This window comes from Acanthaster planci, linkage group LG01 (assembly GCF_054643075.1).
Source record: "Acanthaster planci isolate LZ-2023a linkage group LG01, COTS_SCS, whole genome shotgun sequence".
NCBI classification, from domain to species: Eukaryota; Metazoa; Echinodermata; class Asteroidea; order Valvatida; family Acanthasteridae; genus Acanthaster; species Acanthaster planci.
Window position 1 is genome coordinate 4686865 of NC_141777.1, and position 27615 is coordinate 4714479.

At 40.2% G+C, this 27615-nt stretch overlaps 2 protein-coding genes and 2 pseudogenes across 17 annotated transcripts in view; 2 read left to right on the plus strand and 2 right to left on the minus strand.

Moving 5' to 3' along the window:
• Positions 1-8218, plus strand: part of LOC110988084 (synaptotagmin-16-like) — a 53356-nt gene extending 45138 nt beyond the window's left edge. For 12 of the 13 annotated variants that reach the window (XM_087142609.1, XM_087142652.1, XM_087142564.1 and 9 more), the window contains 4 exons: positions 465-875; positions 2519-2729; positions 4732-4847; positions 5375-8218. In XM_087142609.1, coding sequence (XP_086998735.1) covers positions 465-875; positions 2519-2729; positions 4732-4847; positions 5375-5572 — 936 coding nt within the window. In that variant the 3' untranslated portion in view covers positions 5573-8218. The remainder of the gene's footprint in view (positions 1-464; positions 876-2518; positions 2730-4731; positions 4848-5374) is intronic. The other variant, XM_087142417.1, reaches the window with a different exon arrangement.
• On the minus strand, positions 5372-14675 carry LOC110988085 (retinol dehydrogenase 14 pseudogene; annotated as a pseudogene). Of its 3 annotated transcripts, none has more exons than XR_015427133.1 (3): positions 14550-14663; positions 13327-13442; positions 5372-12898 (listed from the first exon to the last, which is right to left on the minus strand). The product of XR_015427133.1 is annotated as a retinol dehydrogenase 14 pseudogene, transcript variant X3 (transcript). The 3 variants fall into 3 exon arrangements; XR_015427039.1 differs by having other exon boundaries at positions 13245-13442; XR_015427124.1 differs by lacking the exon at positions 13327-13442 and having other exon boundaries at positions 14550-14675.
• A 1923-nt stretch (positions 14676-16598) lies between these two features.
• On the minus strand, positions 16599-18493 carry LOC147800277 (retinol dehydrogenase 14 pseudogene; annotated as a pseudogene).
• Positions 18494-18628: 135 nt separating this feature from the next.
• LOC110988065 (delta(3,5)-Delta(2,4)-dienoyl-CoA isomerase, mitochondrial-like) lies at positions 18629-27609 on the plus strand. Its single transcript, XM_087137234.1, has 8 exons — positions 18629-18849; positions 21588-21753; positions 22076-22164; positions 23241-23359; positions 24166-24279; positions 24984-25126; positions 25300-25450; positions 26303-27609. Exons 1-8 carry the CDS (start codon positions 18792-18794, stop codon positions 26396-26398), a joined length of 936 nt encoding a protein of 311 aa, XP_086993360.1. The 5' UTR covers positions 18629-18791; the 3' UTR covers positions 26399-27609.
• Positions 27610-27615: the final 6 nt, after the last annotated feature.

Here is a 27615-nt window from a genome sequence, read left to right on the forward strand (position 1 = left end):
CGGAAACCTTTTTTCTTATTCTCTCTGAAGCCAACAAAAGTAAGGGGGGACATTATCCCTCCTCGACATTTACATTTCATCACAGCGCACTTTGTTTCCATGCCAAGCCCTCAGGAGTTTGGCTAGTATTATCTTGTGATAATATTGAAACCAGTTTTGTGAACACAGGCAAATCATTTTTATCAAGAAACGATCATTTTTTGACACTGATCAGTCAAAACATAACATTTTTGCATGAGGGCTGATGCATATCATACCACGAACTACAAATAACCTTAACATCAAAACTGGGTGTTAGATTGAATTGAAACTTAACAGGTGTTCTGAATGTCCTTGCATACATGTACATAGTTTTAATTTCCCCTACTATGAGATGGCCTGATAAAAGGTATAGATCACGATATTCAGTGCACTTTAGATATCATCAGAAAAACTATTAATCCGTACCTGTTTGATTTTTGTAGGATGTACTTACCAACCAGGAAACAGCACCGACTATAGGCCAGCTGGAGGTCATCTTTGATTACAGTGGGGAGAGTAGCCGCATGAACGTGACCGTCATGCGGGGCCTGAACCTTCCCAGCAAGGACCAAGGTGGCGCCTCGGCCTGGCGACTGCGCATCCTCCTCTACCCCAAGAAGCAGCGCACCAAGACGCGCATCCGGGAGACGGAGGAGCCTGTCTTCAAGGAGCTGTTTCGCTTCACCCGCATCCGGCCCCACGAGCTGGTCAACACAGCCATCCGGTTCCGGCTGTATGCCGCCGAGCGCATGCGGAAGGAGCGGTTGGTCGGGGAAGGGTTGGTCAAGTTCTCCTCTATGAACACGTCTGCTCCACAGACCATCCTGGTCAAGCTGGTGTCTCGAAGTGAAGCTGTAAGTTAAAAGTAGAGTTAGAGTGATCTAGTGCTGAAAAGTTCGATCAGAAGACAATCAGCGATTTGCAGGTCAATGGTCCAAATTCCTCTCTCTGCAGTTTTTCGGGGGGGGGAGGTGACTTAAGACGCCTTTTCATATGTACGTTTTTTGTGTGTGTTGTGTACACCATTCGTTCTTGTGTCTCACTTTCAAGAGCACAAAAATGTACTCCATTAACATAACACATGTGTGTGTTGCGTTCGGCCAACAAAATTGCTTCCGCGGCAATTTTGACAGATACGCAAGATGTGGCGCAAGTGTTGACGTGCATATGGAAAGCACCTTTAGGCTTCATATCTGTCCCAATTTAGCTTGTGCATATTTGATATCCATTTTTTTAACAGAAATATCAAGATAAAATATCACAAAAATCTACACTGTCGTGATGGTGATGTTTTAATGCATATCAAATTTCCTGATATTCCAATACTCTGAAAAACATCCGATACGATTTCTGATATGAAATTGATAATTGATTATGCATAAAATGTTGAAGTTTGGCCTTTAAATTTGCTTTTCGTTAAACCTTGTGTTTGCCCTCTGGCATTAGTTTCTTGAGCTGGAAAGTGCCCATTTGCAAAGATGAAATCAGTTCGGCCTATCGAGACACAAAATAAATATTTGTCTGACTCATGGACCCTCTGCAAAACTGAGAAACCAATTCCCTGTCAAGAAAGGATAGACCATGTTTACTCAGTCCCATGCTCAAAGAATGGAAGGCCTTTTTAAATAGACCTTGGTCTGTAAAATGCCCTTTACTTGGAAATGGAGAAGTGTTTTCAAGGGTTCAGTATGGAATTAATGCCGGAATGAATGATTTATACTACTTGTAATGTCCAAGTGTGCTCAGGGGTCATTCAAGTAGGATTTAACCTGCAGAAATCTTAACCCTAACCTTCCCTAAACACACAGAATTGAACACCAGTAAAGTGTGTGAATTTGTGGCACTGGGTACTCCACCCCAACTGCTTGTGCTTTAACATGGGTTCAGGCATACCCAAAATAAACAGAGTCCAACAGTTTTTGTGCACAGTTTACCATATGGTGTTGGAATTTGTGAGAATGGGTATGGTTCCTAGTAAATCACTCTGGGGAGTTTGGGTTAAAGAATGCAAACACAGATAAGCAAGGATACAGCCATCAGACTTCACTGCCAAGTGAGGCAGCAAGATGGCACATCAGTGCACAGGCCCACAATTTAAAGCATGCGATGGCTCATAACAACTGAAGTCCTTAGAAAACGTTTATGAAGTTCAGAGATTTTCATTCACAGAGTGTATATTGGATCCAACTATTTGCCACTGCTGCTGAATCCTGTTGGATTGCGCAGTAAACTCCTTGGACTTGTTCCTGTTGAAATCTGCTGAAATTCTCAATTAACAGTGAACTTAGCTGAGTGGTATTTAATTGATTGGGCATTGGAAATAAAGGCACGGTTGGATTGTGTTGGATCGAGCAGGAAACTCGTGGCAGTCACTGCCCAGTGCTGTTGGGTTTATGGTAACAGAGACATCCCAGGGGACAAGTGGGAAGTTAGGGTTAATATGCATGAGTGTAAAAGTTTCACTATGTATTGACTCATTTTGCTTTCTATTTTGAAGTCACAGGTGACTGGGGGCAATGCGTCTCCCTACTCCAGCTCCTCAGACTTGTCAGCCAGTGGAGACAGCAACACCTCCCTGCAGTCTCTCTCCCACGGCGGCTTGCCTGAGCTGTTGGTGGGACTGACATACAACGCCACCACTGGTCGGTTGGCTGTGGAACTGATCAAAGGGAGCCACTTCAAGCAGCAGGCAGCAGGCCGGGCACCAGGTGAGTTGGGCTTGTTGGCAAAAGCCAGTGGCTCTGCACGAAGCCTGTTGAGGGCAGTATCCACCCCAGAGTGGAAGTGCACCCTCACTGGTAAAGCAGAGACAGACTGGAGGGAACTCCTTCAAAGACTGTACATTCAAATAGAACCATTGATCATTCATACCCAGTGCCTGCTGTGGCAAATGTACATGTACATCAACCTATGGAAAAGCATGTCCTGTATTCTGGCTCAGAGTGGATGGAGTGCTAATATAATGACAGCCATGATCAGGGCTCTGGGCTTTGTTCCGACTGGCAAAGCCAGTTTACCACGGCATTATAACTGTACCTAATCGATTGTGCATAATAAGAACAGTTTACTCTGTGACCCAGCAAGCAGTGGTTTGATACAGGGTTCCCGCGGCCTGGAAAAGTTATTGAAATTTGTTTTCATTTTCCAGGCCTGGGAAAGTCATGAAATTTTGTAAAAATGACTAAAGTCATGGAAAAGTCATTGAATTTTTCAAACATTGTGTGTAATTTCTATTATCAGAAATAAGTGCCTAAAATGTGTGATCTTATTTGCAACTTTAAAAGTCTGAATAGTCCAAGAAATTACATTATTGGGTCATGGATTTTCATAATTTGGTCATGGAAAAGTCATGGAATTTAATTCTCCTTTCGGTGTTGATAGGAGCTAAAGTTGATAAAATGTAATTGCCCAATTTTGTAGTCTCCTGTTTTGTTTATGCATTGTTAAATACCACTTTTCCTTGCCGGTTACTCAGAAATATAGCCAGACCTTGTAAACATGTGGACAGTGGTGACCACCAACTTGAATGTGATAATGTATGACTAAAGCAATTGTTGCTGTGTCAAATGTAAAGATTGCAAAGTGTGTGGGTCAAATGGCACTTCTCGTGCACAAAGACTTGGCAGATGGTACTATATTTGACGTAGAGAGTATCACCTTGGCCAGAAAATTTCACTCCAGTAGCTGAAGGTCAGGTCGATTGCATTGTAAGCCACTCCTAAAAAGTGCAGAGAAGTTGCAACTTCACTGTCACATTGTTGTATTAGGCCAAGCTACATATTTGCCTTGGTGGTGTCTAAGGTCAGGATCGGCTTGTCTGGTGTTTTTTTATGGTGCTGGGGTGTGGCTGTCTGACCGAGTTACCCTCCCGCTGGCATCATTGAAAGCGCAAGGCAATGTGGCATATTGAAAATCAAAATCGGGAACGTTCACTACTGAGTATACAGTGTATGTTGCCCAATGCTTTTTGAGATTTTAAAATGTAGGAAGAAAAACATTTTTTTTTAGATGTTGATTTTTTGACAGTGCTGATAAAAGCGGAAACACTTCAACACTTTTTGACATTAATGCATCTGTAATCTCTTGTTAGTTTCGTGTTACTTGTTCAGAAAAGAAATTTCCTAAAAATCATTTAATGTTGATTGTAAAAGTAATTTGCCAGACTTTCAGGAATGGGCACATTGATGACTCAGGGTTTTTTCCCTTCTACTTTAGGGAGTCAACCCAGTATGGGTGTTTCCTGACATACTGGTACCCTAGTCACACAGCAAAGATTTGACATCTTTTGAAATAGTTAAAAGTTTCAATGTAAGTGTTGATAAGTTTGTAGGGTTCCAGGAATGACTGTCGTCCGTGTCTGCGAAGTTCAAAAGAAAAATGGAACACTCTTGTGACTTCCTTTTGTTATCGCTTGTTTTTCATTTTGTCCATACTTTTGCGGGGTCTGATGTAATAAGGTATTGGGATATTCTGTTCAGATTATCAACTTCCTGTCATGTATTCAGTAATCAAAAAACAAAAATACCGTAAATAAGCCTCATTGAGTGAAACACTTTCCAGAAGTTTGTGTACAAAGTTAAAACAGCTCCGAGTCTTGAAACTCGAGGACATCATCAGATGACATCATCACAATGCTGAAGGGTTTGAGTTTTATTCTAGATGATGTCAGAGTTTTATCTAGACTCTTTTTTTTTTCTTTTCTCTCAACAGATTCATATGTCCGCATCACACTGATGTCTTCCAGTGGCTTTGAGATGACCAAAAGCAAGACGTCAGTCCGACGTGGACAACCCAACCCAACCTTCAAAGAAACCTTCATTTTTCAGGTAAACACACCCAAATCACATGCAATCAGCGTATCATGCAGTAAGTGTAGACAAACTAGCAAAATAAAGACCATGAGGTTAACTGAAGAGATTCTACTGTGGTCACACAGTATGTGTGCAAAGCATGGCATCCACAACCTCCGCATGAAAGAAGTCCACATAATGTAGGGTGCGATGGCGTTGTATTTGTTCATACCTTTGTGCAAGTTATCCAGTAATGCAGTGCAACAGCTTACACTTTACTGGCTGGTGTTTGCTCTTTGCATGCTGCTGCCATAGGCATGCAGAGCCTCCATCTGGCAGCTTTACACAATAGATATGGCCGGTTCAGGGATTCCTGTGCATGTTGATTATGTAACTGCTCGCGCTGTGTTCGTTCCTATATTATGCAATTGGACAATTCGATTCTGACGCAGTTGTACAAACTGCCAGTTCAAGGCTCTGCGTGCAAAGAGTGAATAATAGCCTATCGTCGTTGTTTTCTATCACTGCTCGTCATTGTTGACGTTGTTTGACCCAACCCACAGGTGGCTCAGTTCCAGCTGGCCGACGTGACGCTCATGTTCACCGTCTTCAACAAGCGTGGCATGAAGCGCAAGGAGACGATTGGTTGGTTCTCCATGGGGCTCAGCAACACCAGCGACGAGGAGACCAGCCACTGGAAGGAGATGCGAGAATCCAAGGGCCACCAGGTGTGCCGATGGCACATTCTGTCCAACAAGTAGTCAGAAAGGGACCGTCTTTTGGATGAAACAGGAACTGTGCTCTGTGAAGTGGGATAAAGTAGCCACTGTTCTAGGGGTGGATTCCAAGTGGAATTCCAACTGTCCACACACGGGTATACTTTGCGGGTTACTTTACGATTTCTCAAGAGGTTCAGCAATTTTAAAAGAAAATATCCAAGTTTGTTGAGCAAGTTCATACCCGGGCATTTTATACATCAGTAGACTTCAACAGTTGGGTCAAAAGCCTCTCTCACAGCAATACAACATTCAGAGTTGGATGTTTGTTTTATTCAAAACCAAATCACTTTCGCCAAAAAAAAAAGAGCCGATGTTTAAGTAGGAACTTTGTTCCTGGTTCATTGAAATGAGTCATAAATTTGAACTCTTCTCAGGAGGAAGGAGAGGATGTTCTTTGCAGGGCACGTTTTGACGAGCAAATACTATGTATACAATTTCTCACCCAATTTAACTGTATTAGTTTTATTTGAAAACTTGGTCATTCCAGGCTCAAAAAGCAACAATTTAATTTCCTTGCAAATACACAAGGGAAAGATAACCCATTACGGCTTCCATGTTTAATGTAAGAATGATACTAACTTTGCTTATGTTCTTAATAACAAAACCCATTATGTAATAACAAGTTACAAATTAAAAGTACTTTTTGGGGATAAATTCACCATTTATTGTTCACTAAAAATATAATTTATAAGATGAAAAGTACTGTTTTTCAATTGCATACTTACATGTATTTGTGGATTATAGATATCCTCATACCTTAATTCCAGTCCCCCATAAGGCACTTGGAAATTCACTTGCCTCGAAACTTCTTTTTTTGACTGACACTACAGTGCTGGGAGCGCATCCGGCTTGATATGAATAAGTTGACTATTGTGTTGGATTATACATGATATGAAACACAGTACTGGGGCCAGTCACATTAGCAGTGTGTGTCCTGTGGTTGTAAATTTATGCATATGTTTCAACCCGTGAACATTTTATACTCGTGAATACATGTAGGCATGCAAGCTGTAGTTGGAATGAAACAGCAGGGCCCTCTATGTACTTACAAACTTGTTTTTTCCTTTTGCAGTCACAATGGATGGAACAAAGTTTTCCTGTCAGTTTTGACATTAAAATGGGCATTGTTTTGTTATTTCAAAACAGAAATCGCTGTCTGGTCTCATTCCAGTTTTAACCTCCATACTGATACACATGCAGGACAGGTTGTGGAGTGTTCAAGGCATGGCAAAAATGTCAAACCATAAGGCAATCACCGATGATGTGACCCTCTTTACTGTTGTGTGTAAATTGGACTGTATTTTGTCCGATACTTGTGAGGATCCTTCATGAGTACAAGGCAGAAACCAAGACCCCAAGCTTACAGGGTACTCTAGAATCTTTGAATCGGAAGATTTAACATTTCAAAGATTTGTACAGGTATTTTTGCATATGTACAGTGTAATTCTTTTTCTTTTTCTAGGAAGGTATATGGTTACAAAATAAATACAAATGGAGATCAGTACAGACAAGATAGAAAAGATTATTTTAAAACTTTTGTTCGCTTGCATTTGCCTCTGAAAGTTTGTGCACTTTCTGTTATCAGATTTCTACATCACTATCAGTAAGCACTCCTTTGCCTTGTAAACATTGGACACCTCTCCCATAATTTTTGTAGCAGTTTTAACCTTATTTGACTGTCTAACAAATCTTTCAATGAGATGGATTTAGAGATACATTAGAAAAAAGAGGAAGGACTAACACATTTGATGTCACATTTCCCATTAATATTGAATATAGCTGATAATTGGAAAGTTGTGAAACTGATCAAATTTAAGTCAGAAAATTATAGACTTGACGCTAAATTAGGTGTAATTTTGACAATGGATGTATATTTTCAGTTTTTGGATTTTTCTTTTCTAAAAATAGCATGTACTTGTATTCTACTCTTTCTTTTCAAAATTTACTAAATTTGACCTAGTTAACTTTAATTTGTATTTAGTCCTAAGTCAACTGTATGGTTCTCGGATTTCTAAAACTGGCATAGTTTCAGTACAACTTATACACTCGTCAATAAACTTTCATGCATTTACTCTGTGCCTTTTCCCCCACGTTGTCCTTAAGATGTAACCTTTGACCTTTGTGTAAAACCTTTTTCACAGCTGTTTTTATTGAAATATTTCAGAACACCTTGATGTAGGTGTTTGGCTTTCCTGTTCATTGAAGATAACAATTGTCTAGTTTTCAAATTTGACAAAAGAATATCTAAATGTATTTATTCATTCCTCTGTCTGGTTTTTATTTTCGTAGTTTCATGTTCAGTTCAGCAAGCTTTACTGAAGTTTTCACAGCAAGGTGTAACAAGCAGACAGCAAATACAACAACTACAGATATTTGTACATTAATACATTTTATTTCTGGCTAACAACATTGTACATGTATTGTGAATTTGGGTGTATATATGCACGTCTTTTGTTTCTGATATTCTTGATGCTTACCACTGGTATGCGGGTTAGCAGACTGTGTAGGAGGGTATTGATGGTGTAGATATGTCAACATTAACTTATTTTTTTAAGGACACATCTATGAAACCTACTGAATTTACATGGCCCTGTGTAGGGTGAAATAAATTGGACCATTAACGAGTAATGTTGAGTAGCAGGATGTCGGTCTGTGCTTGCAATGTATGTTGGAGTTGCTTGAATGAAAAGACTGGGAAGGAGCTCTGCAGATGGACACTTGATGCCCCTGTGCACAAATCTACGTGTTTTCTAGTTAAAATGCTTCGGAACTTTCTCGGCTAAATTTCACTGTTTATGACGTTATAACTTTCTGATGGTTGTTATAAAATTTGAAGGATCAAATTTGTGTTGTCCGTATATGGAACTCGTTCTAAATACTGAATTAATTTGGAAGTAGTTGATCGAAAACTTGAAGACAAAATGTGGAAATGTTAGGTTTTAATCTCAACAGTTTGATAAATTATATTCATAAATACCTCGGCCTCCCAATTCAATAACATGCAACTTGATAGTGTATCAACATTTGACATATCAGACACTGGTACCTGGATACAAGACATTTCAACTGATTCTGATTGGTCAAGAGTCTGTGTGCACAAGGCTCTCCTTGCACGCACCACGTCCATATAAGGAGATTCATTTGGACGACTATAAAAATAAAATGGATGGAGTGTTCGGGAAAATGAAAGTAAAATTCAACAAAATTCACTTCTGATGACTCTGACCAAACAGGTATTTATGAATGGGAATAAATACACGTACATGTATGTGCTTGTCCAGTCTTAAATGTGCGTTTAAGAGGAGGAGATTGAATGCTGATAGTGGTCGTCGCGTCCATTCTCCTGAGAGCTGGTCTTAACAGGCTGTGATACTTGCAGAATTTAAAATAACCAGAAAGGCATTCAAAGCTATCACAATTGGAAGGCTTTTTTGGTTACTGAATACCCCCAAAATGGAAAAATGTACGCAATCAGAAATTCAAATTCTTGACTGAATACTACTCCACAATTAATGGTAACTTGCTATATATACTTACATGTACAATACTGGTATGTTATGCATTGATTTGCTCAAAGCCTAAAATTGGCCCACAAGTGCATTGCTTGGTTGGTGCACAGTTAAGATTATGTGCTAGATATTGCTCATTCTAGGTATTGCTTCAATTTTTCTTAGTCCAACTGAATATTAAATGTTTTCCAATGAGGACAGTCACCCCATAGAAAAGTACTTGTGAGAAAAATACTCAAAAATCAGAATATAACCTCGTGAAAAATATTGCATATATACTTTTACAACAGTGGGGCAATGATATTTGTCCCAAATACAAATGATTGCAAGTGTCCTGAAACATTCATCATTAGCTAAGTCATGCCACACAAACCAAAATTCGACAAAAATCTGTGATAATCAAAAAGTTCCTTGGCAATATTGCTTCTTTACCAAATTGGATATTTTGGTCAAATGCAAACTTTGGCCAACAGTGTTCCTTTGCACTAAATTGAGGAGTCCAAAATATGTACACATGTACATATGTATGGTTATAAACATATGAATACTTTTGCATGACACCAAAGGGCAAATCTTCAAATGTATGCCTACTATGAACTTTTATGATTTCACTCAGACTTAAGATCTGTCCACAGACTTGCAGTCTTTGTTGATTAATTTTTATCAATAAGGAACGTTTTTTCTTTTTAAAAAAATGAAATTCTCCAAACCCACTGTACCATGCTGTACAACACAATCATATATTGTGAGTTCTACACACCAAAAAGTACTGTATCCCTAACAGTCCCAAATGCTACAAAGTACTACTTAGTAGTAAAACGTAGTACTCAGCCCTGTCGCTTGTAAGAGGACATGACCTTATTATTCTCTGAAGCCACAAAATACTATAGAGAAAACAATACAGTACCATACAGTGCTGTGGCACTATGAATGCATGGCTTTATTGTTCTCTGTACGAGTAACAATGGAATAAACCTAGCCAGAAATAGTAATTTGTAGTGCTAGGTCCTTCAGGCTCAGAGTGTTACGTAGTATTCTGTAGTACTGAGTACTCTAAGCCAAACAACGCCCGGTACTGTTAGGGGTATAGTTAAAAGAAATCCCCGTATAAAGGATGGTAGCTCGGCCCCAAAGTAGTGAATTCCATAATACTTGCATATACAGTACATGTACGTACATGCAGATAACCAGTAAGTGTTGGCATATCCTTTAATTCCAAGTGGTGAAGTAACAGGTGCGCCTTTATCATAGCATTTTTTTTTCAATAAGTTGTGACTGATATCACGACTTGTGAGAACGTCATCACAATAATACTACATGTATACATGGCAAAATGAGCACATCCATCAAACAGAAACTAAGTTAATCAATCAACTTGATGGACATGTACTGTAGTTCTGGGAGACCATTTTGATTTGAATGACCCTCTCTGAAAGCAAACTATTGTTTTCCATTTTTCAGAAAAGCTTTTTGGATCAAGTGATTTAAACTGAAGCTTGAGGTTGATCACACAGGTGTAGCTTGCTAGACTAATCAAAGGCTCACAGAAATCCTTCATGTGGAATACAATGGCCTTCACCGAACAAAAATTGGTGACTTTTCACGAATATTAACCATTTTACCCTGTGGAATAAATATAAAGACTAGTTTAAAATGTAAAGTAACAAGCTACAACTGGAAGAAATTGAACTGAGACCTTAAACAAACAAGAATCCCCACTCTGTCTTGGAAGTTCAATGTAGTTGAATGTTTTTAGCCAATCTGGCATTTAAAGTAAATTTACTGAAACATACGGTACCAAAAACCCAAATGAATGCCTACTTCAGTGCTTTGGAAATTTCACTGTATGTACATGTAGTTTCTCTATCCTTAAAACAACCTTACATCTCCAAACCACAGTTACATCTAGATGTTAAAATTGTGACCTGTCACAACATAATGAACATAAAATCACACTACACTGTTTCCTATTATGATGGTTCGAAGTCAAAAAAATTGAAAGGGAGGTCACTTTCGGGTTTTGTAATAGTTGGAAAGAATATAACCCGTGTTGTATATTTATTTCCAAATTTTAGTAGGGTTAGATATTTAAAACTGTCATTTTCTTACCAATTTTGACAACAGCATTATTCTGTTTGAATAGTGTTGGACACAAAAGACACAAAGCTGCCCAAGTGTCACATTGTCATGTTAATTTTACACATGTACTTAGTGTTTTATTGAAAGCTCTTTTTATTTTAATTGAAAAAGACCAATATCAATTTTGGAAAAGCCGACTATCAGCTCATTTTGTGGTGACAGGTCAAAATTATGGATTCAGAAAACTGCCAAAAATAAACACTTGAGTCAGATTATGTTTCATTAAAATACAATCTACTCCTGTGAGACCTTATTCTTTAACCCTAACCCTCCTCAATCCTTCACCTGTTGGAGGATTGAGGAGGGTTAGGGTTAAAGTTTAGACTGAATGGACTCACCAATATCAAAATGAATACAAAACACCTTTGATTGCACTATATACAAATCTAACACAAAGAAGCTGTGTCCTGGGAAAGTTTCATTAATAATTGCAATTTGAAGACAGTGAAAATTCAGCAATTTCCGGTGATTTCAATCAGTTTGGTTTTGGTCATGATCCCCAGCTCAAGAAAACTTGAAGGTTTCCACTCGTTACGTAGAATTTACACCATACAAATTACAAAGACTTTATGCCACATTGCAGAGTGTACCACCTGCAAACTATTTAACATGTTTTGATACTCTTGTCCTAAATGGCAGTAATGATACTGTTCCAACTGCCAATGCTTTTACAACCCTGTCATTTTTTCACTTACTTCCCACAACTTCTTCGCTTTGCCCTCATCCATACCCTTTGTGCTAACAGCTTTTTCCTTGCAGTCGCTGAAGTAGCAACCGCTAAGACCTTTAACCTCGTCTGAGACTGCACAATGAATAGCTGTCTGGGCACCAGCACGGGGACTCTTGATAACTAACCACATCAGGGGGTCACATATCGGCATACACCACTGTGGTAAGAGGTACCTGGTGATGTCGGTGTGGACACCGCCCGGGTTGACGCAGTAAATACTAACTCCGGAATCCTTGGTTCGCCGGGCCAGTTCCTTGCTGAACAAGACGTTGGCCAGCTTGCTGCGCATGTAGGCCTGCAGCCGGCCGTAGGAATGCTCAGAGTTGAGGTTGTCAAAGTCTAGGCTGGTGAAATTATAGGTAAAGGAGGAGACATTGACCACACGGCTTCCGGGAGACTTAGCCAAGAGTGGCAGTAGCTGATTAGTCAAGAGGAAGTGGCCCAGGTGATTGACACCGAAGTGGTTCTCGAACCCGTCTTCTGTCTGCATGTATGGGCAAAAAAAGACCCCGGCATTGTTGATCAGCACATCCAGGCGAGGCTCTGCGGCCAAAAAGGCCTTGCAGAACATCCGGACCGACTTCAAAGAGGCCAGGTCCAGCTGTCGGACGACCAGCGTACCGTCTCGGACACGCCGGCGGATATCCTTGGCTGCCTGGTTACCCTTCTCCAAGCTGCGGCAAGCCATGATGACATGGGCACCCCGGTTAGCCATATCAGCTGCGATCTCCTTACCCATCCCCGTGTTAGCTCCCGTGACGATAACTGTCCTCCCCTCCATGCGATTGCTGGAATAACAAACTCCGCCCTCCGCATATCTCTTCCACAAAATGAAAGCAACAAAGAGGGCCATGGCATAAAATGCCCCCCATGCAATATCCTCCATCTGGACTGCCATACTGGTGTTGCCTAAATCTCTCAAAAGCACACCTGGAAAGAAAGCATAAGCACATAAAAACTCATTCCATTAGCCAAGCAGCACAAGCACAAACAGCAAAAAGCATGCTTTTATAATGGAGAAATCAGGCTGCTTTATTTTTTTGTTTACAGGCTCTATGGTTTAACTGATGAAACCCGTTTTCAAATTTTTCTAGTTCAACACAAACTTACAACTGACAATAGAAATGGTTGATCGAGAACTAAGTATTTCACAAACCTTTCTGTCATATCTGGGGAAAAGAACTGAATCAATATTACTTAAAGTTACATAATACAGCCCAGAACAAATAATTCCAAGGACAGATACAATGCTTGACAATGATTATCATCTGCAGACCTGGATTACAAATGCTTTCGGCAGACTATGCTCCTTGTTTAAATAATTTGCAGTGGAATTCTCAGGTGACATTAAGCTGTACCGTACTGTCGTCACAGAAGGGGTGGGGAGATGTAGGAGTGAAATTCTCCATGGTGGAAGGTAAATGCTAAAGGGCATATTCCCACCCCCACCAAGGAATGGAACAATATCACACACCTGCAAACAAAAAGATTTTAACACCAATTAAAATTAAAAAAAAACTTGTTTAACATTGTTTTCCAAGTCCTTAGGTGAGACTTTTGGTTTCATGTTTTACGCCATTGTATTTATCATGTCTGTGATGAGATACTGTCCGGAAAAATATCACGCTTGACACAACTCAGAATTGGCAAGCACTGGGTCATAATGTACGTATATGTAACTGCTTCTTTGTCTGCAGGAGACCCACAAAGGGATCGTGTGAATGTCCCAAAACTTGTTGCAGAATTTTTGAGAAAAACATTGACATCTTGGCCCCACATTGATTTTTTGGTTGATTTTATATTTTTTGTAATTAAGGTTGGGCCTTTACAGAAGGTTGGACCAAGATGATTGGATTGTTGAACAGTCATTTTTTGTTTCAAAACCAAAAGTTTCTACATTTTGTTTTGTTCGCCAATTTCGTTTTCACACACCAAATGAAAAAGCTTCCAATGCAACTATCATAGTGAGGCTTGACCACACACACTGACCATGGTTCGAAAACTGCTCTCTAGACTCTAGAGAACTCCAGCACAGTAGGCTGGTTATTTTCCTAGAAAGCAAAAATGCAGAGTTGGGTTGATGAGCGAGTTCACCCTTCATTTATTTTTCCACAATGGCAAACAATTTTCATATATTAATCAATTCAAAGAGGTACGTGCACTTTTTAGACAAAAACCGTAGGGAACCCACTAGGATGCTGAGCTTGTATTTTGAGCCCTTTTAATGCACGAAACACACAAAAGCACTAGACCACTGCAGACAAAAGACAGCAAAGACGCCCTAGGCTCTACTTAGTCTTAGATATTCAACTTATCAGTACTGAGCTCCAATCCTCATGTTCGTGTTGAATTAAAGACGGACATGACGAACAGACGAATACGCGAGTTTTACGGGTTGTCAACTGAAAGTTGACACAACAGGCCTAGGTCTAATTTCTAAACCACTCTAGTTTTAGGCTAATCCTTTCACACCATGAGAAAAGTATGTTCATGGTATCGCAAGCCTTTTAAAGATCAAGGATCCAAGAAAAGGTACACCAACTACACAAAATTACTTCACACAAACAGTTTTAACACTCACCCGGTTTTACACACAACGTGCTAACCGCGTCGCTGGGTGTGATGCAGATGCCGCGCCGCCGGACCGCGGTTTTCCGCTTGCTTCTCGACTCTTTACTTTCACTGCACTGTACTACTCGTCCTCTGAATTTTATTTTGCAGCGTTGCGCCACCAACGACAACAATGTATCCGCGCGGAAGCATCGCGTTGCCTGCGTGCTTCGGGCGTGATCGATCGATCGCCACGATCGCTCTGTGCGATCGCTCGGGTCCTCATCGAAATCTCCAGCTTAACCCCCTTTTAACAAACAGTTGTTTACAGCTTTGAATCAGACAGATAAAGAGAATTGGATGACTGTGGAACTATCGACAAATCGTGCCAAAGATTGACTGATCGCGCAAAGCGAGGCGAGGGATCGTGCCCAACCAAATACCTTGTTCTAGATGGATAGATAAACTTTATTCAATCTTAAAAAAAAGAGGAAATTAGGTTACATATTGTCGTCTCTCTCTCAAAATGTATAAATATTAAAAATTACATATCAGTGCACAGGTAGGAAGAGAACAAATGCATAAAATTCTATAAAACAAAAACACAAGTACTTTACACCAAATGTAAAATTTCTTTAAAAACTTTGGAAAACTTACCTTCCCCAAACCCAAAACTAAAATCAAAACCAAATCATGTCTGAAGACAATGATTGAGGTGAGTTCCACTCCCATCCCCTTTTGAAGACGGCAGAAATAGAAATTACCTGTTGACAACCTCATTATGACCTTGAATAGCCCGACTCCAGAAAAATGAAGGATACTGTACAGTATATCGATTTGCGTGTGTGACGTACTGGTCTCCTTCTTCCACTGAGTGGAATCATAATTCCATTAAACGCCGGGGTGTTATTTGTCACTGAACTGTTGACTGTAGACATTGTCTACTACAGATATTTATTGAGTAAACTAGCTAGTCTAGTGGAATCGTCAATTAGCTTCTCTGAGTTTACTTTCTTATCAATATTTTAAGTTCCAGCCCAGCATACAGTAGGTCCACACACTACAAATAACTGAATGGTACAATATCAGTTTGCTTCCCCTCCTCACATCTAACGAATTCAGTTTCCTCAGGCAGTACATTCTCCAGTTCAATCTTTTCTCTGTGTGATTCACATGACTACTCCAATCTAACCTTTCATCGAACATAAGCCCCACTTATGTTCAGTAACACGTGCAATTTCACCTGCGTCAATAAATACAGGATCCGGTACCACAAGTTCATGAGCCTTACGGAAGTCAACCAACATTTCTCTCATCTTGGACAAATTCAATTCCAGAAAATTTACTTTACAGCATATTTAAAGCTGGCTTATTTGATCAAAGTAGGCAGACTCGTCATCATTCTGTACCCGGTTCGTGTGATGTCACTTCAGTTTAAACCAAAGATTATATAGCGCCGCCATACAATCTTTGGTTTAAACCACGCTAACTGCACATGCACTGCACAAAGAGAATTACATGCACTGATCGCCGTTTACATGAACTATGGAACCGGAAGTTAACGCGCAACTTAAGTTCAATGATTTTCCAATAGAAGCCTGCAAATCGTGGCGCGTCTGCTTAGCACGAAGTTACTTACGAACCAGATAAGACCAATGAAAGCAGTATGGAAGGGCTGTGTAGCACCGTAATCAGAATATCGACAAGAATATGATATCAAAAAATCAGTGCTCTGAAATATGTGATTGCCGAGCTTTCGTTAATTGAGTACCTTCTTCAGGGCAAGCAGATTCAGTTGATATTATACGACCAATGAGAGCGATGTCGTCTGCATATTTTTACAAAGGGACAATCATGGTGAGTAGACCGAATATCAGCTATGCGGAGTTCTGCACACATTCATGTCAGGCTACCACAATAGGGGAGGAGTGGGGATGCACTTTGCCCTCTTTTTCTTTAATTAAATAAGAAGGCTTAAGATTAACTGCTGCAATTTGAGAAGGCCGATAGAGATATGACCTAGATATTTAGCAACCTCAAATAGTGTTTGGACAAAATAACTACAGCTAACACCAAAGGATTTTCACACAACAGAATTGTTTTTATTATTTTTTATTACTGAATAACAACAAAATGACTCATTTTGTTCTTTAGCTGTGTATGCAGGCTCCATCTAATGCTTCTATAAATTTGGCATGCCAAAATGGAAGCTAAAACAATTCAAGCAAACTTTAAGACATTAATTAGAATTTTAAAATGGATCACTGAAAAAGGACAATGGTTTTAGAAACGAATGCTAAATGATCATTAAATAGTCATCAATTTGCCATATTAATATGGCAATGAAACTGGCTTTGGACAAATGACAAAAGAACGAATAACTGAAAAACTGTTACTTTATGAATCAGGTATATCTTGAAAAACTTTCAGAGGTTGTTCTGCTTCAAAATAATGACAATCTAAAAACTTTGGATGAAAGTCCTCACTACAGTCTACAGCTGCAGTTTATGTTCTTGCATCAGATGCCCTTAAACTAAAAACAAAACAAATCGAATCAATGTCATCTTTAGTGATTTTAGTCATCCTTAAGACCTGTAAGCCGTTCACTAGCTTCCCACAGTTTCTTGGCAATGTTTTCATCAGCAAGTGAGGCCACTGGAGGAAATGGATGCTCTTTACAGTTACCATAGTAAAGGCCGCTCAGTCCCTCCAGCTCGCCTGCCACAGCACAGTAGATGGTTGTCTGAGCTCCCTGGGTAGGGGTCTTCATAAAGAGCCAGAAGAGGGGTCGTAGGAAGAACTTTAAAAGAAACGGATGCATGGTGTGCCTGTTCAGTTCTGAGTTGACGACGCCCGGATGCAGGGTGTAGACGGACACGCCCGCTCTCTCTGCCTCCAAGCGACGGTGCAACTCTTGTCCGAAGAGCACATTGGAAAGTTTGCTGTCGTAGTAGGCTTGGAACCGGTTGTAGCTTTTCTCTGAGTTGAGGTTGGAAAAGTCAATCTTGCCCTTCTTGTAGAGAGCTGAGGACACTATGACGATGCGGGCACCTGGGGAGGACTTCTTGAGGAGTCCCAAGAGACGGTTCGTCAGGAGGAAGTGTCCGAAGTGGTTCACTCCCATTTGCATCTCCAGCCCGTCCTCCGTCTTGGTGAACTTTGGAAGCCAGGACACGCCCGCGTTGTTGATGAGGATGTCCAGGCGTGGCTCCGTCTCCAGGATGTCATTACAAAACTCCCTGATGGATATTAGGGAGGCGAGATCCAGATGCTTGACTACAAGCTGCTCAGAGCGTGTGGAACGCCGTATGTCCTCTGCAGCCTTCGTTGCCTTTTGAATGTCCCTGCAAGCAAGGATCACCCGAGCATGTCGACGGGCCAGGTCGAGAGCTGTGGCTTTCCCAATTCCTGTGTTAGCACCTGTGACAATGACGGTTTTGCCACTGAGCTGGGCAAGGCTTCGACATTTGGCCCCATGGAAGTAGCGTCTGAAAAAAAGCAGACCAACAGTGCCTATCCCCAAGACGAGGCTAAATTTGGTCCAAACTCCTTCAGCTTCATGTCTAGCGCGTCCCGTAGTACATGTAGATGATTCAAAGTCAGCCATGTGTTCTCGAAATCAGTTACCCAATGTTTACTTAATGATAACTCAGTGATACTGGTCGCTTGCTGACGTCCAAATACGCACCCGTCGGCAACCGTGACTTGTGTATTTTTCTCTGTAAACTCTGCTGTAAATTCCCCGGCTGTACAGGCATGACAGAATGTACCAGACTAGCATAAATATGCCCAAGGAAAACATCAAGAAGAGGTCAACGCATATAAATAGATCAGTCTACAAAACATGAAGAAGTCCGCGGCATTCCATACTAATCGGAATTTGATCCAATCAATCATTCTGCCAGGGCCTGCAAACCATACGTGGGTAAACATGCAGGATGCGCTGCTAGTATCGAAACGTGACCTCTCTGCTATATAGTACATGGCCTATGGGTACATGACATTCGGTACATGTGCAATGTACACTGCGCTTCGCCGGGTTGACGGGTACCAGTCTCGTTGGCCGTAAACATTGAAAAGGACCTGAGATATAGCGCGTGCGTACTCAACCACTGATCACCATAATCAGTACTCGACGCGTTTTGACTTCTGAGAGCTTGCTTGCTGCACGCTAGTCGGCCGCGCCAGGGTCGATCTGGTACCGTACTCAACTCCAGCCAGCTAGCTCGACGCGACTGAGTTGTCCTACAACTCAAACGATAGATCGTCCAGAATGGCTTTAAAATCGTGTCAAAGAGCGTTATTTCAAGTTCTTCAAGGCAGATTCTGCGGTGTGTAGTCACTTTTCCTTTAATTACCAGTTTTTAATTCCAGTTGGTGCCTTCCTCCATGGTTGGTGAGAGCACCTATGTAGTTCACGAGCACTACCCCTAGCCTTCCAGTCCTTGTCTCATCGGGGGTGCTTGCTTCAAACATGGCAAGGCGCGGTCCTCGTGGTCTCAGCCTTCTTTCTGATTTTGATTTACATTAATGATATTGTACAAGGCCTTTCATCAAACATCAGCTGCATTTGCTGACGCTTGTGTCATCTATCGCCAACTAAAACTGACAACGGCAGATTGTGAGGCAACATCTTAGGCAATGTTATTGTTAGGACACTCGAGAAATGGGAGCAGTGCTCTGTTAGATCCATTTCAAACCCGAAAAATGTAATGTTCTTCATTTCAAATATAAGAAAAATCTAATATAGAATATCCATTCCCTCTAGGAGGCCACAGTCTTAAATCAGTGAAACATCATAAATTTCTAGGTGTGCATCAACTTCGAGAACTCAAAGTCACTTCGTCATACTCCGTGACAGAGTAGTGACTTTGAGTTCTTGAATTAGTGTGCATCTGTCTAGCGACATTAAATGGAATTTCCACGTGAAGGCAGTCACTTCTGGGGCCAGTACCTTGCTTGGGTTTTTGAGACGAAATTTGGGTTCTGGTCCACAAAAGGTGAAACTTGGAGCTTATCAGAGCTTAGTTTGACCACATTTGGAGTATTGCACTACTCAGTTTGGGACCCCTACACTGCCAACAACAGACACAAGATCAAGATGCTTCAATGTAGAGCAGTCTGGTTCATCGGTAATAATTACAACTGGAATAATAAAACATCAGTCACGGCTCTGCAACTCCCCACCTTAGAGGACCGCAGATACACCTAGTGACTTGTCAACATGCACAAGATTATTTATAATAAAATCGATGTCACATTACCCTCTGAAGTTTTATTTAAACAACCAGTCATCTGTGCAAGAAATTCTAAACCTAAATGTTTCCAGATACCGTTCACCAGCACCCAAACCTGTAAGCATTTTTTTTTTCATCCAAACTGCACAGGATTGGAATAATCTTCCCTAGCACATCACAGAAACCAGTGACACTAAAAATTTGCAGAAGCCCTCAGGAACTTCCAATGTAATGCTCATGAATAGCTGTCCACCTTTCTTTGCTGAGTGTTGCTTCAGTAGGAGCTGATCAGTGACTATTTATCAAGAGATCAAGAGACGTGACATAATTCAAGATAATCAAGAAGTATTGATACTTAGTGATCTGCCGTGCTGAAAGTAATCAACAAGTTAGTTGATGATGTATCACTCCAATTTCCAACTTGTCCAAATACATGTACATGTAAATATCATTGGGCTTAGCCTTAGGCCAAGTACAAAAAAGTTCAGGGGGGTCTGAGTTTTGAAAAATAGGGTGGTAGCGTGACCAACTTCCATACTCTCCACCCACGGGCTGTGAGATGGTCCACAATAACCTGGGTCTAGGCAATAAATTTTCTTAAATGCTTTTTTCATGCAACTTTGTACTCTTAGATTTGTGAAACCCACTTTTTTTTGCTATTGTACTAAGTTTTTTAACAGTTAAAATTGTCCCTAATATTTCCGGACAACAGAGGTTGCTCTTGGTAAGCTGTGATATCATCCAGGGAATAAACTGCATGTTCATATTTTTCAGTTCAAATTATGAATCCAACATTTTGGCATTAAAACTATTTCTGAGGAAGGATTGCTTAATGGCTCATTACTACTTTCTTTGTACAAAACAAAACTTTGTGAACTATCTCCGCGAAAGAAAATTAGATTAGGAAAATATCAAAGCTTCCAGCAGTTTTTGTGCACAAATCTTTGCCACATTGAGGTTTTCTCAACTGATATCACAGTTTTGCTCCTGAATATTGAAATTGGCATCACATTAAAACAAAATGGCTCCAAACACATGTACATGTGTGCCATTTGTGCATTATGTATTATGCTGTTTTATGTAGAAAAAGTGCTCAGAATGTAAGGGATACATGTTTTACAACAGTTTCAAGTGAAATTTGAGCACATTGAATGCTGTGTATTCAAAAAGGTTTTTTGTTGGATTTTGATTTCAAATCAAAAGTTGTTCAAATTCAATGTCCAAATCATGTTCAGATTCAGCTGATTGTAGCTGCATATCTACTATACATGATGCAACACATTGAACCAATAAATTCTAATGACCAATACCTTTGCCAGTTTTAACTGCTTGAGCATTGTCTTTAGCAGAGTTGGAATCAAGTTTGTCATACGTCCATAAGTCAGTTCTCAAGACATTTCACAAATCAGGTCAGTCCTGAAGAGATGAACAGTGACAAAGGAATGCTGGCATAAACATGTATGTCACAGTTCATTTGTAGAATAGCTTGTGAGTTGACCTACATGTAGGACTGAATGACTTGTGACCGACTTGTGACTGACATGATTACAATGCCGTCTATTTGAGTTGTCGAAGTAAAACATCCAAATAACATTCTGATAAACATGAAGCTGTTTACAGAGTGCTTGGACACATGTAGGGTAACCCTGGGCGATCACTAAAGCATCATAAATTATTGTATTGTATTTGACTTTGCATAATTAGAGACTTACTGTGTACAATGTGTCAAATTTTTGCCAGGAGGTTAATAGACTGCCGTGAAAGCATTTTGGAGGGATTATTTGACCTAATTCATTTTGATCTAATTCATTGTTTCCTGAAAACTCTTTCAGGAAACAATTTTGTGGGGAGAGCTGTGCTCCTTCGTCACATGACCTCAGATGCACCGTTCAACTATGACTACGAGACGTTGGCTGTGAGCCAGCCAAGAGATTATGTCAAGCAAGTGGAATTGAACAGGCCTGAGAAGAGGAATGCTATGAACCAGACATTCTTCAGGTGAGCCAGAATTTTGGTTATAAAAGGACATTATCATGTACCCATTCATGGATGGTGATGCGAGCCCTAATCACGCCATCTGGTGTTCCCCAATGGCACAGTGAGAGTTCACCGTGGGTGTAAAATGTACGGAGGATACAGGGTATATCCCCCCTCTCCTTGGGCAACTTTCTTGTTTTTGAAATACAAGGAGAGAAATGCGATTATCTGTAGGGACCAGGAATTGACTTCAATTTAGAGAGGCTTACTATGTGCATATTGATTCTTCATGACTACATATACATTGTACATGTTGCTGTTAAAACTTTATTTTTCTTTTCAGAGAAATGAGGGAGTGCTTTCATCAGTTTGCTGAGGATGGTGATTGCCGGGCAGTTGTGCTAACTGGAGCTGGGAAAGTCTTCTCTACAGGTCTGATGCTGAAGGCACGGAGGGCATTCCAGGCCATATATGTATCTCTTGTTTTTGTTTTCCCGATATGTCATATTGAGATTTTCAGGGTCATAACGAGTATCGCTTAATCATTAAAAAGGAAAATCTAAGGGTCCATTAACACAGATGAGTGAAATTGTAATATGGTGACAGAAAATGGACTCCGAGCAAGACCAAGAGAGGGAGCAATTTTCATAGTAGTGGAGGCTTCTTTGGTGGGAACTTCACCCTGCTGGTTCGCAAACGACTATGAAATGCACGAGTTATGGTTACATCGCTGCCAACAAATTCAACACCTCCCACCAGCATGGCTCTTTTCAACCAGTGAGGGAGTGCTTCTGCTCAGGGGAGATAGTATGCAGCGCAGTGGTTCACATTTACTTGCATTTTGAGAACAACTTGATATGCCAATTGCTGAATCTCCTCAATGACAACAGTGCCTCACGGGAAGAAATGAAAAAGCAAAAGAGGAAGTACCGTGATGACACTACTAATGAGATCGTGTGTAGAATCTAAAGTGCTCAGGTTTCTAAAAACAATGTGTCGTTGCCCTTTTGCGCAGTCTGTCCTCTACTGGTTTAAACAGCCCCAAAGTTAACCACTGTCTATTGCAAGGAATATGCTTTTATAGTGTTTACCATGCACATGTAAATCGGCCCTAAGACAAGTACTTTAGTGCCCTATCAGAGTATTTTATTGATTTGTTTTTCTACAGGTCACTCGTCCTTTTTATGATGTTTCACCATTTGTCTTGCGCTTGATGGTCAGTCAGTGAACAAATAAGGACATCTACAGAAGTACATGTACTTTTGCTGATTAAAAAAACACCTGTCTTACCAGACGTCTCACCAAATCAGTCTTGGTCTTACAGCCAGTTTGCATTTGAATGTAGACAGGATTTGAACTTGCATGATCCTAAAGCAGGTTAAAATGCCACTTTGCCAATCAAGTCCCAGATAAGCATATGTAAGAATTAAAACATTTAGGCAAATTGGTGCCTAAACTAGTAATGTGTGTTTTTTTAATCATATTCTTAAATTCATTTCAACTAACAGGACTTGACCTGATGGACTTGGCACAGATATACTCGGTAGACATGGACATTGGGCGTAAGGCTGTGTTCTTGAAACGGAAGTTGACAGAAATGCAGGATGCATTTACAGCCATGGAAAAGGTACCATCAGGGTCGTTAAGTAATATCAGCTTTTATTCAATGAAGGGCCTGGAGTCTGGGTACTGTTCGTTCCCTTTGGACAACAAAGAATGAGGCCGGAGGCTGGTACCTGAATGTGATTGCTGGTATGCGCTTGGCGCCTGTTTGAGTGCCCATTATGTGGGGGCTTGGCCGTTCTAGTTTATTGAGGAATTTCTCATGAGTGTTTCTTCATAGCATCTATGGGCAGATAGTTGGGGTTGATATGGGGTTGATAGTTGAAGTATTCCAAATTCAACCATGATTCTACTTTTTATCAATCACCCATATTGTGCCCTTGTACGTGTATATCTTTGTGACAGCCAACAGTCAAATATTTTTTTTAAAAAATGAACGTGTTTTTTGTTATGCTGTAGCTTGTCCTGTTTGTATTTTTTGTATTAATTTATGTAATGCTTACGCATGCAATTCAGCTCTTGGGATTTAGGGTTTTTGTTAAATGAAATAAACCATTTATAATGATGTAATAATATTTCTGTGTATGTCAAAGAGGAGCAAGACACATTCCCTCATCCTTAATGCCAAGGCTGTGAGTTTGGCCAGATTTCTGGAGTTGGCCCCAAAATTGTGGTCTTTTAGAGATATATCCATCAGGTTTCGCTGCTTCTTAAGCACCTTGTAAAAAAACACTAAGTGCCTAAAGCTATATCTGGTATGTTATTCAATACCTGGAAATGTCAGTGTTTTTTATTGTTACAACTGTCTGACTGGATGTTTGGTGATTTCTCCTCATTCTCCAATCTCACCTGCTGTGTTTTTCTTTGCAGAGTCTGAAGCCTGTCATCTCCGCAGTCCATGAGGCCTGCATAGGTGCAGGGTTGGAAATGATCACTGCTTGTGATATGCGGCTGTGCACTCAAGATGCCTGGTTCCAAATCAAAGTAAGCTGACTGTGGTTGATATGTTTGAAATTGATAGAGAGAGTAATAGGATTGATCAGATACGTGTAGGCCTGTTCACAGATGACAGGTAGGTAGGAGAGATTTCAAGCTCTGTAGAAAACCAGGCATACAAAGAGGCCCTATTCGTGGGGACCCAATTTCAGTCATATTCCCCATATGTAGTGTATTTATTTGAAAATATGTTAAATTAAAAGGACCAGACTATATTCTACGATTTCATTCCGACCTCCAAAATCATCTGGTACCATCCCATTACGGGTTCCAAATTTACACTGTATGTTCAGGAATATGACTGAAACAGGGGACACCGTGAATATGGTCTATTTTGATGTCACCAGTACCTACACGCAGGCCTATTGTGATTTACTTGCTTAACTGGCAAGTGTCTCTTACATGTAAGTCTCCCAAATTCAGGCTGTGTCTGAATTACTTGACTATGGCTAGAAACAGTGTGTATGTCTATGGAAGGAGCTAGCCAGTGGCTGCAGAAAATTTACCATAGATATGTGTTGTTGCTAGCCGTAGCCAAGTACTGTAGTTTGGACGTCGGCTTGCATGGTCCTAGCTCTGTTTTTACATCAACTAGACATCACTTGGGGAGTTGATGGGAAACTTCAGCTGGACCATTTCTTATTTCTCAACTCAGTTTTTCTCAGACTTTGTTCTCCAATGTATGTCCCTAGGAAGTGGAAATGGGACTTGCTGCAGATATTGGCACACTTCAAAGATTCCCCAAGATCATTGGCAATGACAGTTGGTTGAGAGAGATCATCTACACAGCTAGGAAGTTTAGCAGCGATGAGGCCCGAGAGAAAGGATTTGTCAGGTCAGTGAAACAAAGAGTCTGTACTTGGAAGCCAAACTTGGAACACTGTTTTTATGAAAGGAGAGGTTCAATTTAATTTCAGTAACTCACACTTCAGATTTCTGAACGAATTTTGTTTTTAAGGCTTGCACAGTTTTGTTCAGTGGGCATATTTGCGTCATCTTTCTTCATAGTGGTGTCTTTGAGACAAGAGAAGCTATGCTTGAGGGCGCTTTGGATATAGCCACCCTAATTGCAAGCCGTAGTCCCATTGCTGTGCGGACATCCAAGGCCAGCGTCTTGTTCTCTAGGGACCACAGTGTAGCTGATGGTCTCCATGATGTGGTAAGATAATCTTGGTTTGATTTACAGATGTCAAAACCTAAGAGGGGGGTGGATCCAGCGATGTAAATGCGGGGGTGAGGGGATGACAGATGACATTTAGGGAAATATCAGCCCTAAAACCTTCGAACCCATGGGTAATGTTGTCCAAGTACTTCTTGACATATTTTTGCGATAATATTTGTCTTGTAGAACTAACAAAATGAAAAAGTTCGGGATTTTTTTCTGTAGGAGGTCTGCTATTAACCCTGAATCTTTTTGTGCTTGCATGTATGGTTACTTATCAGGGAAGCTGACTCCCCCCCCCAAAAAAGAGTGAAATCTTCTTGTGCCTTTTTCTACATTGTGAATAAATAAGGTTGAAAAGAGAAAAACTTTGAAGCTTTGTGAGAATTTTGTTTTCAGTATGTGTGTATTGCATTTGACTGTCAACATCATATAATGCTGTGTTTGCTCCCAGTTAATCAGTTGGGACTTAAAAAAGTCTTAGATAATTTTCCCCTCCCAGCCTTTGAAGAAAGAAAGGCATATTTAGGGAATATCTTCATGGAAATGTTCCCGTCTACACTAGAGCGTTCCTTTCAGGACCACTGTGAGTTCCGTTTTGGGATTTGCAGTGTTCCTTTTGTCACGGTGTTCTCCCTGAGAATAAACTGTTCCTATTTAAGAATTTGCATTAATGTTGTTAAGCTGTTTCCAATAAAAACAACAGGTGTTACCAATGGAACAGGCAGCATTATCCTCGGAACAATTTTTAAGCATTCAAATTTTAATGAAACTCCCTTAAGTGAATAGAACATAGTGGATTATTTGATAAATTGTCTTACTATTGACCTGTCTTTGTTTTTATTGCAGTCAACGTGGAATGCCAGCATGTTGCAGAGTGAAGATTTGATGAAGGCAATCTCAGCAGCTATGCAGAAGACTGAACCCACATTCTCAAAGCTGTAATCTCACTGCAATACTGAATCAATATGTTGCCATAGCAACTGAAATAGTTCGCTTGTATCCATTGGTCAGTGTATGGGAACTAGTGAACCAGATACAATTTGTTTGCGCATCAAGGCAGATAGGGTTAACACTTCCAAATGTGTTTGCCTATTATTTGTGGAGCTCTTGGCTGCAAAAGGGCATCGGTAATGCACCAAACCTGCTTGACATTTTATTATGTAAGCTTTTGCTGTAAGGGAAGTGAGCGTTCATTTTGTGGTAAACTACCACAACTATCGAAGTGGCTCACAGTTATGATTTGTGGTTCATAATGAGTTTTACTTGTCCTTGATCTCTATTTTTTCATAAGTCGAGATTTAAAATTACAAATGTCTCTCAAATACCCTCGGTTTTGAGAGGGTTATACAGGGAAATACAGAGATGGTTTTATTTCCATTTATTTTTTGGAGTACCAAGCACTTTCAGTGTAGTTAAAGACAGGTAATGAACAGCACACAAAACAAGCAGAAGAAAATGTTTGAGTTTCATATTAGGTTTACTTTCAAAAGTTTAGAATCAAAATACTTTACAACCAAATGGTCATTTACAGTAACTTTTGCAAGGCAGATGATTTGGAAGGTATGCATGATTTGGAAGGTTTGGATGATTTGGAAGGTATGCTTGACTTAAATACATGTAATTGATTACATGTAATTAGTTAAGTGGTACCACTGTGTTGCAGGATGTCAAACATCAAATGTAACAACTTGAAAAATGTTCCAATGAATATCTTAGGTTTGCAATTTGTTATTGACAATAATGTCATTGTTCCAAGGTATGTAAAATAACAGTTTGAGTAAATTGGTTTTTCTGTTAGTACACGCTGTGTTTTAAGGAGACATTTTATTTTCCTCAGAAATCATTGTCTAATTGTTTTGCTCTGTTCACTGTAATTTTGGTGCAAAAACTCAGAATTCTCTGCTCATGTTATAAGTGCAGAAAATCTGTGCTTGTACTGAGCACAGAAAGCCTTTCGAAATTCCACGGTTACTCAGACCCCCTGATAGGTTGTACGTTGTTGCTTGTAATGTGTGGCATTTGAGCATGAATTTTTTCAAATTATTCAGTTTTGAAATGCAGCTGAGGTACAGGAATGGAAACATATAGTTTGCAGCTCTGAATCAGAGTAAATAAAGTGCTTGAATGGAAACCTGAGTGATTTTTTGAATGGATTCAAC